The 15149-nt window shown below is 38.4% G+C and overlaps 1 protein-coding gene across 1 annotated transcript in view; it reads right to left on the reverse strand.

Moving 5' to 3' along the window:
• Window positions 1–1249: 1249 nt before the first annotated feature.
• col5a2a (collagen, type V, alpha 2a) overlaps window positions 1250–15149 on the reverse strand; it is a 34579-nt gene continuing 20679 nt past the window's right edge. Inside the window, exons 3-53 of the mRNA XM_087803447.1 lie at window positions 14649–14668; window positions 14500–14565; window positions 13852–13905; window positions 13440–13532; window positions 13170–13241; window positions 12636–12680; window positions 12511–12564; window positions 12316–12369; window positions 11922–11975; window positions 11786–11839; window positions 11664–11717; window positions 11545–11589; window positions 10027–10080; window positions 9903–9947; window positions 9770–9823; window positions 9602–9700; window positions 9482–9526; window positions 9301–9399; window positions 9166–9219; window positions 8989–9096; window positions 8635–8688; window positions 8439–8537; window positions 8192–8245; window positions 8024–8122; window positions 7888–7941; window positions 7761–7814; window positions 7624–7677; window positions 7373–7426; window positions 7266–7310; window positions 7097–7195; window positions 6824–6931; window positions 6666–6719; window positions 6534–6587; window positions 6345–6398; window positions 6204–6257; window positions 6017–6124; window positions 5893–5946; window positions 5764–5817; window positions 5502–5663; window positions 5319–5426; window positions 5135–5242; window positions 5005–5058; window positions 4828–4935; window positions 4562–4615; window positions 4373–4480; window positions 4168–4221; window positions 3977–4084; window positions 3588–3900; window positions 3334–3515; window positions 2936–3178; window positions 1250–2002 (exon numbers count right to left, since the gene is read on the reverse strand). Coding sequence (XP_087659573.1) covers window positions 1856–2002; window positions 2936–3178; window positions 3334–3515; window positions 3588–3900; window positions 3977–4084; window positions 4168–4221; window positions 4373–4480; window positions 4562–4615; window positions 4828–4935; window positions 5005–5058; window positions 5135–5242; window positions 5319–5426; window positions 5502–5663; window positions 5764–5817; window positions 5893–5946; window positions 6017–6124; window positions 6204–6257; window positions 6345–6398; window positions 6534–6587; window positions 6666–6719; window positions 6824–6931; window positions 7097–7195; window positions 7266–7310; window positions 7373–7426; window positions 7624–7677; window positions 7761–7814; window positions 7888–7941; window positions 8024–8122; window positions 8192–8245; window positions 8439–8537; window positions 8635–8688; window positions 8989–9096; window positions 9166–9219; window positions 9301–9399; window positions 9482–9526; window positions 9602–9700; window positions 9770–9823; window positions 9903–9947; window positions 10027–10080; window positions 11545–11589; window positions 11664–11717; window positions 11786–11839; window positions 11922–11975; window positions 12316–12369; window positions 12511–12564; window positions 12636–12680; window positions 13170–13241; window positions 13440–13532; window positions 13852–13905; window positions 14500–14565; window positions 14649–14668 — 4178 coding nt within the window. The 3' untranslated portion in view covers window positions 1250–1855. The remainder of the gene's footprint in view (window positions 2003–2935; window positions 3179–3333; window positions 3516–3587; window positions 3901–3976; window positions 4085–4167; window positions 4222–4372; window positions 4481–4561; window positions 4616–4827; window positions 4936–5004; window positions 5059–5134; window positions 5243–5318; window positions 5427–5501; window positions 5664–5763; window positions 5818–5892; window positions 5947–6016; window positions 6125–6203; window positions 6258–6344; window positions 6399–6533; window positions 6588–6665; window positions 6720–6823; window positions 6932–7096; window positions 7196–7265; window positions 7311–7372; window positions 7427–7623; window positions 7678–7760; window positions 7815–7887; window positions 7942–8023; window positions 8123–8191; window positions 8246–8438; window positions 8538–8634; window positions 8689–8988; window positions 9097–9165; window positions 9220–9300; window positions 9400–9481; window positions 9527–9601; window positions 9701–9769; window positions 9824–9902; window positions 9948–10026; window positions 10081–11544; window positions 11590–11663; window positions 11718–11785; window positions 11840–11921; window positions 11976–12315; window positions 12370–12510; window positions 12565–12635; window positions 12681–13169; window positions 13242–13439; window positions 13533–13851; window positions 13906–14499; window positions 14566–14648; window positions 14669–15149) is intronic.

The following is a 15149-nucleotide window of genomic DNA, read 5'->3' on the forward strand; positions in this document are numbered from 1 at the left end:
AGAAGATAATAAATAGAAGCTAATAAATAGAAGTAAATACATATACGCTAATTTAGGAGAAGCTAATGAATAGAAGCTTGTTTAGGAGAAGCTAATAAATAGAAGTAAATAAATAGTAAGTAAGTAAGTAAGTAATTTTTATTTGTATAGCGCTTTTCCAGACCAGGGTCACAAAGCACTTAAACAATCAAAACAATATTCAATAAAGTATATACTTTAAAGATCAAGATAAAACTGATAGTAGAAGCTAGGAAATAGACACTTATTTAGTTGAAGCTAATAAATAGATGCTAAATTAGGAGAAGCTAATAAATAGAAGCAAATAAATTGAAGCTAAAAAAATCAAAGCTAATTTAGGAGAAGCTAATGAATAGAAGCAAATAAATTGAAGCTAAAAAAATCAAAGCTGATTTAGGAGAAGTAGAAGCTAACAAATAGAAGGTAATTTAGGAGAAGCTTTAAATATAAGCTAATTTAGGAAAAGTGAATAAACAGAAGCTAACTTAGGAGAAGCTGATAAATAGAAGCTAAAAAATAGACGCTAATTTAGGGGAAGCTTTTATATAAGCGAATTTAGGAGAAGCTAATAAATAGAAGCTAACAAAAAGTAGCTAATTTAGTAGAAGCTAATAAATAGAAGCTGATTTAGGAGAAGTAGAAGCTAACAAATAGAAGGTAATTTAGAAGAAGCTTTAAATAGAGGCTAATTTAGGAAAAGTGAATAAATAGAAGCTAACTTAGGAGAAGCTAATAAATAGAAGCTAAAAAATAGACGCTAATTTAGGGGAAGCTTTTATATAAGCGAATTTAGGAGAAGCTAATAAATAGAAGCTAACAAAAAGTAGCTAATTTAGGAGAAGCTAATAAATAGAAGCTAACAAACATAAGCTAATTTAAGAGAAGCTTTAAATAGAAGCTCAATAAGGAGAAGCTAATAAATAGAAGCTAATTTTGGAGAAGCTAATAAATATAAGCCAACTTCGGAGAAGCTAATAAATAGAAGCTAATAAACAGAAGCTAATTTAAGAGCCATCTATCTGAGCCTGAATTAATTTGACACATCTTGAGGGGGATTAACAAAGAGTTTGTTTAATTTGTTGCATAGCAAGAGATACAAAGCAAACAGCCACCTCATTTGAAAAGCATAAGGTAAAAAGTATATGTTACGGGGTGAAACCACATGCATAGAGACTGTGAGCGATGAAAAACAAAAGGGGTTCGTACAAATCACCACACACCACTCGAACCACACATTGATAGTCTCTCCGTCGTGGACAGAAAGTTCTTTATTGGGTCTGTGTCGCCGAGACGACTTACAAAAGAAAGAAAGAGTAAGTTACACGTCGTCATGGAGTGGAGGTAGCTAACAACAGAAGAAACCCCAAATCCCGATGTTCCGAATTCCAACATGACCGAACGCTTCACATCTCTCTATAGCACCACTTTTTTTCTCTTTAATTTCCATTCTAACATATTGAAAAACAAAAATAAAAGTCTTACACAACACTGGAGCTCATTCAAGGGGTCGTAACTTGAGGGTGGAATATATTTTTTGAAAATGGCGTTTAAAAAACAGCAGTTCCGGGGAATTGAACTTGTTTAATGGAAGATGAGAGGAATGATTGTGATTTGTCGTTATTTTTTTATTTTATCTTTTTGGCTTGTTCCAAACTTTGAGTCGAAAAAAGGCGCAATAAATATCCGGGCGGTGTTCCAGAAAAAGTCCTCGGTGCTTGTATGTACAACGTGGCTGAACCGTGTCAGCTGTCAGTTCAACAGTCTCAGGATTCCTGAAGCTTCACCGCTGACCTGGATTTTTATTCTTTCAATTATTTTTTCAATTAAATTTTTTTTTTTATAAGAAGCAGACGGGACCGATGTCGATGCCGAACTCTTGATTTTGGCCGCCAATGTCCACTGCTGCAAGATCCACAATGGGAAGTCTGGCTGTTTTCTGTGTCCTGTACTCAAGCACTGTCTTGCCCCAGTTCCCGTTCGCTTGCTGGAAAAAAACAAAAACATTTTTTCTTTAAAAAACTGCGACCAAAATTTGAAGTAAATGAAACCATTAAACGATGTGGGAAATTATATACTGTAAATGTTCCGGGTAAGCTTGTTTTTTCCACTATTAACTGTGTATTTGTTTTAAATATTGTAGAAAAACCAGTATAATTCAAAAAAACACACTAACTGAGAAATTAAAAAAAGTATATATATGCAACATGAATAAAAAAAAGTCAAATCAACTAAGAAAATAGGAAAAGCATTTTACCTTTTTTTTATTGACTGTTAAAATATGTAAAAAATAATAATTAAAACAAGATTTTATTTGATTTCTAGATAGATAAGTAAACTCCAATAAAAAAATGCAAATAACTAAAAAGTTTTCTTCAAATATTCAACACTAATTAAAAATAAATCGACTAAAGAAATAGGGTAACAAAATTACAGTTCTGGAACACCTTGCCTTTAAATTGACTTGAAAATTAATTAAAGATTTATGAAGAAAAACATGATGTTTTTTATTTCATTTGTAGATAAAATAGTAAAATTCAAACAAATGAAAGACTGAAAAAATATATCAAGTATATTATTGACAATTTGTTTAAAAAAATGTTTTTTTATTAATAAAAACATTACCATAAGCCTTACGTAATGCTTTACTTTGTTACTCCACTAAATAATTCATTCAATAAATCATTTTTGGTGTTTTTAACTCAACAATTTTTTAACAACTCGTTAACTGTATCAGATTATCTGTTTTAAAATGTGGATAAACCTTCATTTAATTTTGAGAATAATAAAAGGTTTTGGAATTTTAAAATAACAACTTTAAGGTATACAATTGCAACAAAAAAACAATAGTTAAACAAGGAATATTTTGTTTCCTGACTAAATAAGAGGTAGACTTCTTGTCCTTAGGTTCTGTTCTTACCGAGCAAGAATCCTCCACCACTGTGTATCTGAAACGGTTGTTTCCTTCGGCTTTAAGCTCCAGGTCGTTGGAACCTTTGAGGATTATGGCTTTCTTCAAGTTGCCCGTCTTCTCGTCCTTGTAGCCCACCGAGTTCTTGCAGTGGTAAGTGATTGACTGAGAGGCCTCCTTGGACAGCAGGCGGATGAAGGTCATCTGGACTGCGACGGAGTTGCCGGGTTGCTCTTTGTTGCCGTAAGTAAACTGGAGAACACAGTAGTATTAATGGTGTCCTTCACATAAGTGTGTATCAAACAATTCCCTTTTTTCTATTGTGCGAGCTTTGCTCTGAGCCTTCTTTGTCCAAAGGGCCAAATAGGTCAACTTTGAAATCCAAGCGTGACTTTGCGAGAACTCACGGTTGTTCCTCTGTTGATGTCGGCCCCAAACCACACCGGCTTGTTCCTGGAGGCGCTCCACCAACTTTTACGGGGAATATTAGCAGGGTTGGCTGAGATGCAGGTTTCTCCTGTTTCCATGTTGCAGTGGACCATGATGGCGTCCTCGGAACTGCCCTGGTTTGGATCGACCCAGAATTCACCTGGTGAAAGCAGAATGTGTTTTTTTAACCTCTAGAATGTCCCATTTTGTAGGAGGATACAATCGCTCTCACCAGTCTTTTTTGATGGGTAGCACCTCTTCAGATCATCGCAGGTCCTGGCAGGATGTTTCCTGCTGCCGTCCGGACTCTTCATGCTCTCGAGTTGGCTACTGAGAGCCTTCAGTGTGGCCTGGACGCCTGGGTCCACAGGGATGATGTTGGCACTGTTGTTGTTGTTGGGTGAGGCCTCGTCCTCGTTGAATTCTGGTGGAGGAGGAGGGCCGAAGTCGTAGTCGTCAGGTCCAGCAAACAGGTCATCTACAGCTGCAGTAGGGGGTCCTGGTGCGCCAGGAGGTCCTGGTGGTCCAGGCTCTCCAGGTGGGCCCTATTTGTGAAAGAAAGATTGTACAATAAACAATTAAAGATCAACATTTATTAATAAAAAAAAAAGTATTTTATACCTCAGGACCAAAATCTCCACTGAGTCCACGAGTTCCAGGGGGTCCCATTGGTCCTGTCTGCCCATTGTATCCCTCCTTTCCTGGTGGTCCGACGGGCCCTGGTGGTCCCTGAATTCAATCATAGATGATGCATTTCTTTATTTCTTTTGGAGTTTCCATTTCAGAAACTTTTATAAAAGTTGAATATTTACCCTCTGACCATTTGGACCAATGATACCAGAAGCTCCCTGCTCACCTGTGGTGCCCTAAAAAATACAAACAATTGTTGTAATACAAGATTTGTATGTCTCAAATACTAATTATTTTTATCCTGTATTTACTGACTTTATTGCTCACTAACAAAATAACGTTTCTAAATTACAATAACAACGACAACTATTAGGTTGTTATACTCACTGGAGGTCCAGGAAGACCCTGTAGACCGGTAAAACCTCTGTGTCCCTTCTGTCCTCTTTCACCGTTATCACCCAAGTCTCCCTTATCACCTCTTGGTCCTTGAGGTCCCTGAAGCATGGATTATTCAAAGTTTTACATGCTTTTATTTGATGTCTTGAAAACTGTTGGAGTTTGCAAATAAGCACTCACCACTAGTCCTCTCTTTCCTGCCGATCCTGGCGGGCCCACTGGTCCTCTGGAGCCCTGAAATTGGACAAAGATTTTAGGAATAGCCTGGAGCCAAGTCGCTGTTGCGGCCAAACAACAGCAGGGGGATCTGAATACTGAGTTGCGTCAGTGTGCCCGCAAGGATCCAATCATCTGTTTTGGCTGAACGTTCAGCTCTTCTCAGATATTCATGCATCCTGCTGATAGACTAGCAGATGTTAAGGAAACGCAGTCCTGGCAAAACTTACAGCGTCTCCTTGTCTTCCAGCAATTCCTGGAGCTCCGACTGGACCCGAGGGGCCTGGAAGTCCCTGAGAACCTGCCAGTCCCTCTGGACCAGAATCTCCTCTGTCACCCTGTAGGGAAAAAAAAATGGTCGATTCAGCTTTTCAGGTGTCACATCCAGACATTGCTTGGTAACTCACTCTTTGTCCTAGTCGGCCTTCTTTGCCTGGGGGTCCATCTGAACCTTGATGACCCTAAGACACAGATTTTTAGTTTTAAGTTCTCTGAAACACATCAGAGTGACAAACCCAAACTATATTTGATGCTCACATCAGGACCAGGGTCCCCACGAGGTCCATTGGCACCAGGAGATCCAACAGGGCCAGGGGGGCCTTTATCTCCGGCTGTTCCTGGTGATCCTACTTTTCCTGGTGGGCCCTTTTAAATAAATACAGACACACGTATTAAGAATAAATGTGTGTAACGATTTCATCTACGTTAGAATGATACCAACCAGTGTTCCAGGAAGACCTGGCATTCCCCGCTCTCCTCTCTGACCAGGAAGTCCAACAATTCCTCTCTGTCCAGTAGTTCCTGCTGGACCTGGAGGACCATCGGGACCCTAACAACGAGTCATCCTCATTGAGTACTTTCGAAATGTGACAGGTTACATAAGTAATAGAAACATAGACACAACCGTTGGGCCGTCTTCTCCAGAGTCTCCTTTATCCCCGCCACTTCCTGATGGTCCAGCTGGTCCTCTCTCACCTTGTCTTCCAGGGGAACCATGATCTCCACGGAGACCACGTGGACCCTCTTTTCCAGGAAGTCCCAGTGGTCCAGGTTCACCAAGAGGACCCTAGATGACATGTAATTTATTTATTTGTAGAATGGAATTTAAATATCTTCTGTACTGCTAGCAAACTTTAACTAGACGGTCTCTCACAATCAGCACTAACCGTTGGGCCTGGTGGTCCCACTCTTCCAGCAGATCCAGGGAATCCAGTAGGTCCCTGGTAACAAAATCCACATATATATTTTTAGAAAGTGCCAGATTTACGTTCTATTGTCTTCTGAACTTCTCTTACTGGAGCGCCCTGAGTTCCTCTTCCTCCCTTCAGTCCTGCAACACCAATTGGTCCCTGCAAACATAATGTTTATTAGAAAAGCAAAGCAAGTCAAAAGAAAAAATGTTGCCACCCATTTTCTTACTGGAGGACCATGAGCACCGGCCAAGCCTTGAGGTCCAGCCGAACCAGCATCTCCCTTTTGCCCTGGCTCTCCTGTCTCTCCTTTGACACCAGGTTGACCATCGGGGCCCTATTAGGCAGTTTCAAAAGAGGGTGAAGCTTGGTTATAAATATCAGGAGAAGTTATCTAGCAAGTGATTCTGACTTACTGGAGTTCCAACAAAGCCAACAGAACCGATGGGACCTGGGTCACCACGGGATCCCTGTGAAAGAAGCATTCATTGTTACTTTAAAACGTACAATAAAAAGGTTATTCTACTCAACAAAAGTACGTTGAACGTTCAACTCACAGGCGTTCCTCTGGATCCTGGAGGTCCAGATGGTCCTTTTGGTCCGGGTTCTCCCTACAACCACATCCAATTAGTCATAAATCATTTCGGCACTAGACTGAGATGATTAAATAAAGTAGGAAGATTGTTGGATTACAAACAAAGTCTGAATTAAGAAAAAATGTTGACAAAATAAAAGGATTTTCCTACCTTTTCACCACTGGGTCCTGCAGATCCTAATGGGCCAACGGGACCGGGTGTTCCCTGTTGAGTACATTGGTTTATGATAAGGCTTTTTTTTCTGTTCATACGAACATGTGGAAACAGGTTTTCAATGCTCACCCTTGCGCCGTCGTTTCCTGGTGTTCCCTCTGATCCTTTCTCACCGATTGACCCCTATAGAAGCACAAACTCAAAATGTTTATAAAATATTGTCGCCTCTGAATCGATCATTAAGTTTTGAAAGAGAATGTGTAATAACCCAGAAATTAAGTACTCACTCGGTCACCCTTGGGCCCTGGAGGTCCAGAGATTCCCCTCTCCCCGGGCATGCCCTGAAGACCTGGTGGACCAACATCACCGAGTGCACCAGTTGGACCAGGACTGCCCTGAGTGGATGAAAGAAGCCCATTAGAGATCTTGGTGATTTCAAACAATATTGTCAGAATACACACACCATCTAATGGTGAACCTGTTGGTGCCCCCCTCCAATATTTAACTTGAAAAAGCTCAAGGATCTAAGTAGTTATGCAGCACAAACCAGGTCCACTAACCTTTGGCCCATCTGGACCAGGAGCACCAGGAATACCCTTTGGACCCTGCAGACCAGTTGAGCCCAGATCTCCTCTTTCTCCTGGAATTCCACGCTCACCCTGTCAACACATAGTAATGCTCAGCTTTGTGTCTTCCTTCTAAGTCACAGCCTAACTCTTGTGTACTTACCCTCGGTCCGATTTGACCCACAACACCAAGTTCACCCGGAATGCCCTGATGGAAACAAACATTTGGTAAATATACATGATTTAAATTGAATGAAAATGATTACCTACTTGGTCACCTGGCTTTCCAGACTCTCCAGGAGGACCTTGGTTTCCAGGCAGACCCTAAGACATGAAATAACAAGTTATAGAAAACCTCTAAAATAGTTTAAGGATATAAATATTACTCAGTATTCTGGACTTTAAACTCAAATCTGATCTCTTTATCCCTTCAGTGAAGTCGATCTTTATAATATATATTTTTTTAATTACATTTTTCACTGTCATCGAACTCTAATTTTACATCTCATTTTGAAACAAACCTGGAATCCGTTCAAACCAGGGGGTCCTTGTTCTCCTCTGTCCCCTGCAACACCCTTAAGAAGGAAACCACTGTTAGGTTAAAAAACAAACCAAAAAAACTGTGCTATTATAAAAAAATTAATAAAACTGTAAATACCAGCGGCCCTGGTGGTCCGGCTGGTCCAACCTCTCCGTCTTTGCCAGGTGGTCCCTGAAGTGCAGTTAACACTTGTTCACAAGGACATTTGAAACTACATGAACGCCTCACTCTCATCTGTACTCACCCTTTGACCGGCTACTCCAGCAGAGCCTTGTTCACCTGTCTTACCAGGATCTCCCTTTAAATATATTAAAAAATATTTTTTAAAGTAACAGTAAAAGAAAAATTCAGAATTATGATTTGCTTTGATGAAGACTCACGTTGAACCCTTTGGGGCCTGGAACGCCCATAGTTCCGGCGGGTCCTCTGTTACCGAGGGAGCCTGCAGGACCTGGACGACCGTCCTCTCCTGGTGCTCCCTACAAGATTAATTAAAACATATAGATGTATATTCAGGAAATGTTATTTGAGGTTTAAATATTTCTTACCAGTGGTCCTGGCTTTCCCTCTGCACCCTGAACTCCGGGGGTCCCTGTGAGACCCTGTCCAGAGAAGATAATGTTATGAAAGGTGACACAAAATATCCAAACCAACGGAACTTGTTCTGTCTAAATGGAAAAGCAGCTCTATTTTGAGTTCCTCATGAAGGGCTAAGCTCCTATCCTGATCCATAAGACAAACAACCTCGGCTTCTGAATTTAAATTAATATGGAAGTGATCGAATCCAGGTCTTACCCTTGCCCCAGGAAGACCGGGTTCTCCTGTACGTCCAGGGTCACCTAAAGAAGCTTTTGGCCCTGGTGGACCTGATGTTCCACGATCTCCTACAGCACCCTAAGAAAAGTAACGTTACGCAACGTTTGTGTTGAGGTCAAATCTTAATTGACCCTATCACAAAATAAGGACACAGTCCTAAAGGAATAAAACGTACCTTTGGTCCTAGCATCCCATCGGCACCAGGGAACCCTCTGTTTCCAGGTGCACCCTGGGAAATATCACAAAGTAATCAGTCAGTTCTTTATTCATTTAAGAAATAAATTATCACAGCTGACCGTCATCCCACTAAAAACAACTATTTTCATACATTTCTAACCTTCTTAAATGTCGCACCATTTGAAGTTCTTTCCATTTTATTTTGCCTTTACAAAACAGGATGGAATAAAGTTCAAAAATGAAACGTGATTTTTCTTTACTTCTTGATTCTCACACTAGATGGAGACAGACTCCTTCTCCGCTTATGTATTATTATTGTAGTTGTGTTACATTGTACAATAAAAAAAAGTACCCTCTCTCCAGTTGGTCCAAGAGGTCCAAGAATGCCTGGCTCTCCTCGAGGTCCTCGCTTTCCCTCTTCACCCTGAGGGCCTATAACACCCTGTGATCCTGGTGGACCCTTATGAAAAAAAAAACATAGTTTATTAGACATTTTAAAAGCCCATTATTTAGAATGTCTTAAACTTACAGGTTCTCCTTTTGGTCCGGCCTCTCCTTTAAATCCGGGCACACCAACTTCTCCCTTTAAAAGGAAAACACCATGTTACCCAAAAGGTGGAAAGGAACATCAAATCCAACACACATAGAGACTTTTTTTTTTTACCAGTTGTCCTTTGATTCCAGGCTGCCCAGTGCTTCCTTGAGGGCCAGGAGGACCAGAGGGTCCAAGATGGCCACCAGGACCTTGTACACCAAGATTGCCCTGTTACCCAGCGAAAAACATACCCTTAGTAACATCAGATGTGTTTTTTTTTTCCTGTAAAGTTTTGTTTGTTTTTACATACAACAGGTCCTTTTGCACCGACACCACCATCCGTACCCATTGGACCCTGAGAGTGTTGAGATAAAATTAAAAACAAAATTCAATTGAACATTTTTGAAAGATTGTGTCGTTGGTAATCTACCCTGAGACCGAGTGGTCCTGCGTTACCAAGGCGACCGGTCTCTCCTCTCTGTCCTTGTGGGCCTTCAGGACCCCGAACCCCTGTAGGACCTGGTTGTCCCTACGTGGAACAATTCAAAACCAATTTGGTTAAGAGGTTGGTACTATATTAACAGATAAAATGACTTACCTTCATTCCGGGCATTCCTGGATATCCAGGTGGTCCGCTCAATCCCAAAGGTCCCTGTTATTGAAAACATTTGAATTTCCAAAAACCATCTATAGATAAATTGAATTTGTTTTTATAAGCTTGTATATCGTACCATAGGACCTGGTTTGCCGAGATTTCCGGAAGATCCACGTTTTCCCTAAAAGAGTAAAACAACTTGACTATAAACAAATCTGATGGACAGAAAAATCAAAACCTTAAATTCAAATAACACTTACCGCTGTGCCAGTGGGTCCAGAGCGGCCCCTCTCACCCGGCATTCCAGCAGGGCCCTTGGAAAAAGAGTAGAGCCAGTAAGAAACTTTTTAGATGCTTTTTACGTTGCTGAAGATAGATGGACAAATCTATTCAAACATTTAGTTGATTCTTTTTACCAATTACGTCTCCCTACAGAGGGGTGTACAAATTCTTCTGCTAGTAGGGCCACATTTATGGGGCCAAATGTGACCAAATATGAAGTAGTTCTTCTCGAACAAGATTCACTTTGCTGTGTTTTTTGATGAACTAATGTTTGTTTGACATGTGAAAAGTTTTTTATTTAACAATTAAGTGTGATAATTTTTGTTTTAGCATAGTTGTTTTGTTTATCTAATGCTATATATTTTAAAAATTAGTTTTAGATAAGGAACTGGGTCCAGTGCTAACACACCAGCTACATAAAACTGGACAAATATAAGTCAATATATATAATTTTATTAAGAAAAGTCATGGAGTGATAATTTGCAATTACAAAAAAAGGGAACATTTAAATTATTTATTTCATTCGTGTCATTTTTAAATTCCTACCATTCTGTTATTTTGATTTTTTAAATTGTTACACTGACAAAAGATTCAAAAAGTTTCTTAAAACATGACGAAACCTGTTCTAATAGTTACTCAGTGAATTTATATTGTGCAAAAAATATATTCCACTTTAGAAAAAAATGTCAAAGCCAATCCAAAGCAACACACATACAGTATCGTCATGAGATCAAGAACCGTTTTCGTCTAATAAATATTTGGTTTTGGGTAAGATAAGCACAAGGTGTCTTTTAGGGCGGTTAGCTTTACGGATGGATTGATGAGGTTTCATGACACAGATGACGAGGCTTTGTGATACAGTGTAGTTATATTCAGAGCTCAGTAGTTGGCGAAACAGATTCAGACAAGAAAAACAGCAAGGATTAATGGAATTTGTGGATAAAGAAAAATATTATAGCAACAATCTAGTTGCCTTTTTTGATGAGTACACTGTTTCATGAAACACCATCACTTGTTTCATGAAACCTATTCAACTTATAACTAGTGATGTGCTGTTGAAGCTTCATGAAACAATGTCGTGTTGTTTCGAGGTCAGAAGGTGGCGCCATCAGTTTAAAAAAGGATGTTTAATTATAACAGTTTTTCAATACAAAGGAAAAAAGTGCAGAGACCGCCATCTAGTGGACTCTGAAAATAGTGACACTGCTTCATGAATCTTCATTAAAACATCGCTACTCATAACTACTTGATACTGTTATGTTTATTGTCACACTTTATTTGAAGTAACTGCAATTACTAAGTAACAACAATTTTTAACCCTTCCAAACAATCATACACTGATCCGTTGTGTGTCTTGCTCAGGGACACAACAACACAATCTTATCCGGAGCATGGATTAACAAGAACCCGACATCGACTGTCTAAACTACGTAAGACGGATGGATAGGTAGAGTTTTATTAGCCTTTCAGAGGATGTCAAAGGGACAATTGCTTACCATAGGTCCTGATGCTCCCATCTGACCTGGTGGGCCGGTGGCGCCCTAGAACGGCAGGTGAACTGGTCAATAACCTGTACCTGTGTCAGCTCAGTCTTAAACCAAAAAGTCTATCCCACCTTTGAGCCAACTGCTCCGTGTTCACCTTTTGGTCCGACCAGTCCAGAATGTCCCTGTCGCACACCAAAACTCAATTAACCATCATGCTAGGTGTGTAGAAAATAAATAACCGTTAGCATACTCTTTGTCCTTTAAGTCCAGGAGGTCCTGGTGTACCTGGGAACCCTCTTGGACCCTAAAAACAAATAAGAATTATAAATATAATGACATTTTTTTTCTCCAAAATTCAAGTCAGATGGGAAGGTGGGGAAGCTTACCCCTGAACCAGGGAATCCAACTTCTCCAGAGTTTCCCGCTCGGCCAGCCTCTCCCTGTGTGGGACAACATCAGATAATAAAGAAAATGACATGTGATATGTTGTCATTGTAATAGTAATACCATGAAAGGGGGATTTATATTTGACAGATGTGTCTCTAAAGTAAGATAAACCAGTTGCACTATTATGCTAAAGCTAGCTGTAGCACTAGAAAAGACTCGCTATAGTAATTACAATTGTTCAGATAATACAGGCAACATTAAAGCACATGTTTAAATACAAATGTCAGTACTTTTGAATTGTTTAATATTTCTTATATTTAGTGTAATAAACCTTCCAAAAAGAGATGTTTCCGAGATATTTAAGTGTTATTTTCAGTCAGTGTGTCAACTTACATCCTCTCCCGATTTCCCTGGTGGTCCCTCTGGGCCTCTTTGACCAGGGGAACCCTGAGGACACAATTTCCTGATTAGTAAACAAAGTGACACAATGTATTTACATCCAATTTATATTCAAAATCCATTTAGTAAACTCATGTTCATTTGTAGAACTGAACAAACAAAGAAAGATTTTTTCTTATTTTTTCTTACCAAGTGGCCTGGTTCACCAACATCTCCAGTTGGTCCTTGTATTCCTGCTTGACCCTTTTGAGTGAAAAAGAGAGAACATTAATTTGATTTGATTTGATTTTAAAAATATATTTCTCTTGTCTTACTGGGTTGCCGTTTGGTCCAGGGGGTCCACGTGTTCCAGCTTCTCCCTAATTATAAAAAATTAGAATTCAATTAAATAAAAAAAAATTGAAGTTTGAAATATGAAAAATAAAAAATAAATACAATTAATTTGTCATTACTGTGTTACATTCTGAAGACCTATTTTATGAGTATGGGGGAAATTATAGCTCCTCTTTTATTATATATGACTTTTAAATGAATAAATAGTAAATGCAAATTCAAACCACATATTCACTACAATAAACAAACATATCTATTACCAGTAAATGTCATTAAAATATCATATAGCTAAAGAAAAAAGAGGGAAAAAAAGATTCTCTAGATAAGCTTTTAAATAATAAAAACTAAATCCCCAAGTTAAAGATAATTTACATAACATAACAATAATAACATCATTATAAATTAATTGAAAACAACTGTAAAATTTTAAAGGATGTAGAAAAATAACGATAAATAAATAGAAAATCTGATTATTCTAAACACGTTATTTGTATCAGTGAAAAATGTTTTCTCACCCGGGCACCGCTCAGCACACCCTGTGGTCCGGATTTGCCGTCAAAACCTGACGCCATATGAGCTCCAAGTCCCTACAGGTGAGCATCTTACATTAATGCAGGTATAAATCATTCCATCATCATCATGTTATCGATAACATTTTCAACAAAAGTTCTTATATAACAAGAGGACGCATTGAAAATGTGAACTGTCTTAGTTTCTAGCTGACAGCGCCGAGATTCATTTTCTCGTGTCAGACTCGTGTCTCGGCATGTCGGCGCTCGACTCACCCCCGGGTGTGAAGGCTGTCCTGGAGGTCCTGGCTCACCGGGCTGCCCTGGAATTCCAGGTTCTCCGTCGTAACCCGCGGCGCCTCGAAGTCCCTGAGAGAAAACCACAATTCCATCTTGTAATCCAGGGCGATGTCATAAAAAAAACTCTTGTTAAAGTCTCTAATAAAAGAATGAAAGTAGATAATTGTTGCACGTTTTAGATTCTAAAAGAAGATCCACTTGTAGCTTCACTAGTCCTTCCTTGTAAAGTTCAATGTTAATTAATAAGAATATGTGAATCTATTTCAGTGGTGACACCTACTGTTCAAAGAAGTCATTTTTGTTTTATGGTTGCATTTATTTACTGTCTAAAAAATCTTCATCAAGCACCAACTCATTAATCACATCATAAGAAGGGAAATTGACTTACGGGTCGTCCTTTGTTTCCTCGTGATCCTCTGTCTCCTGAAGGACCAGGTGGACCCTGACGCAAGAAAAACACAAAACTCAAATTAAATGAACAAAATTAATTTTCTCTGCTTGTATTTTTGTGCATTTCAAGGATTTTCTTAAAAAATAAAAACAGCTCAATATTCAAAAACATGTATAATGTTTTTTCTTATATTATAACACATTTAATATGTTTCATTTTGTATTAAATAATATTCGATTCCCTTAAACTTTATTGTTTAATATACTTGATCTATATATTTATGTTTTACTCATCACTATATATTTCAAGAATGAATTATTAATTTAAAGATTCAGTTTTACCTTATATATATATACAGTATATATATATATATATATATATATATATATATATATATATATATATCAAATGGATACAAGAAGTATGTTTATTTTTTATGTGTTTAATGAAAATAAACAAAGTCAAATTAAAATTTCCAATGGCTGGAAAAACTGTATCTTTAAGTTAACAGCATATTCTTTTAATATTTATTGATGAGTTCAATATAAATATATGGATAACTCTCCTCTTTTTTTTACGCTATAATCCGCACAGCAGGCTGTTTTTTCTTTTCTTTTCGTTTCTATTGAGACCAAATGTTCTCACCATGGGTCCAGGCCGGCCTCTGATTCCAGTCACCAGTGGGACATCGCCGGGTTCTCCTTTCTGACCCTGAGAGTTGTTTCAATATAAGCAGTAGTTTAGAATTTCACCACGGAAAATATCATGTTCATAAAAAAGTTAAATATATTTACCTTGTACACTGTGCCGCCACCTATCAAGGGAAATAAAACAAAGGATTCATATAACATCGAGTATCGTAGTAGCTTCGGAAGTGTACATCGTCATTTATTCTAGCAAAGGGATTGTTATAAGCCAAGGAAGGTAGTATAGCAGCCGCTACTAGTTGTACTTTTATGTTGTCTTACAGTTAGATTTGTAACTAAGTATTTTAAACAAACCTTCATTTAGATAATTTATAGTAGTACTTGCATATGTTTGTGTTAGCCTTAGCATTATAACTATTAGATGTTTTTAACACTTAAAAACAAAAGTCGTATTAACTGTGTTTTTCTATTAGGAATAATACTACTCATCCCACCAGAAGGAGAAGTTTAGTAGTATAGAAATGGTAATAAACTAGTATTCTTTAAGACTAAAGTGAGGTATCATGAAACAGTGCTTTCATTTTTGAAAGGCCCCTAGATGACACTCTAAATCTAAAAAAAAGATGCCAGTTTTTAGTAGATCAGGGC

The sequence above is a fragment of the Callionymus lyra genome, chromosome 12, assembly GCF_982586985.1.
Source record: "Callionymus lyra chromosome 12, fCalLyr1.hap1.1, whole genome shotgun sequence".
Lineage (NCBI taxonomy): Eukaryota > Metazoa > Chordata > Actinopteri > Syngnathiformes > Callionymidae > Callionymus > Callionymus lyra.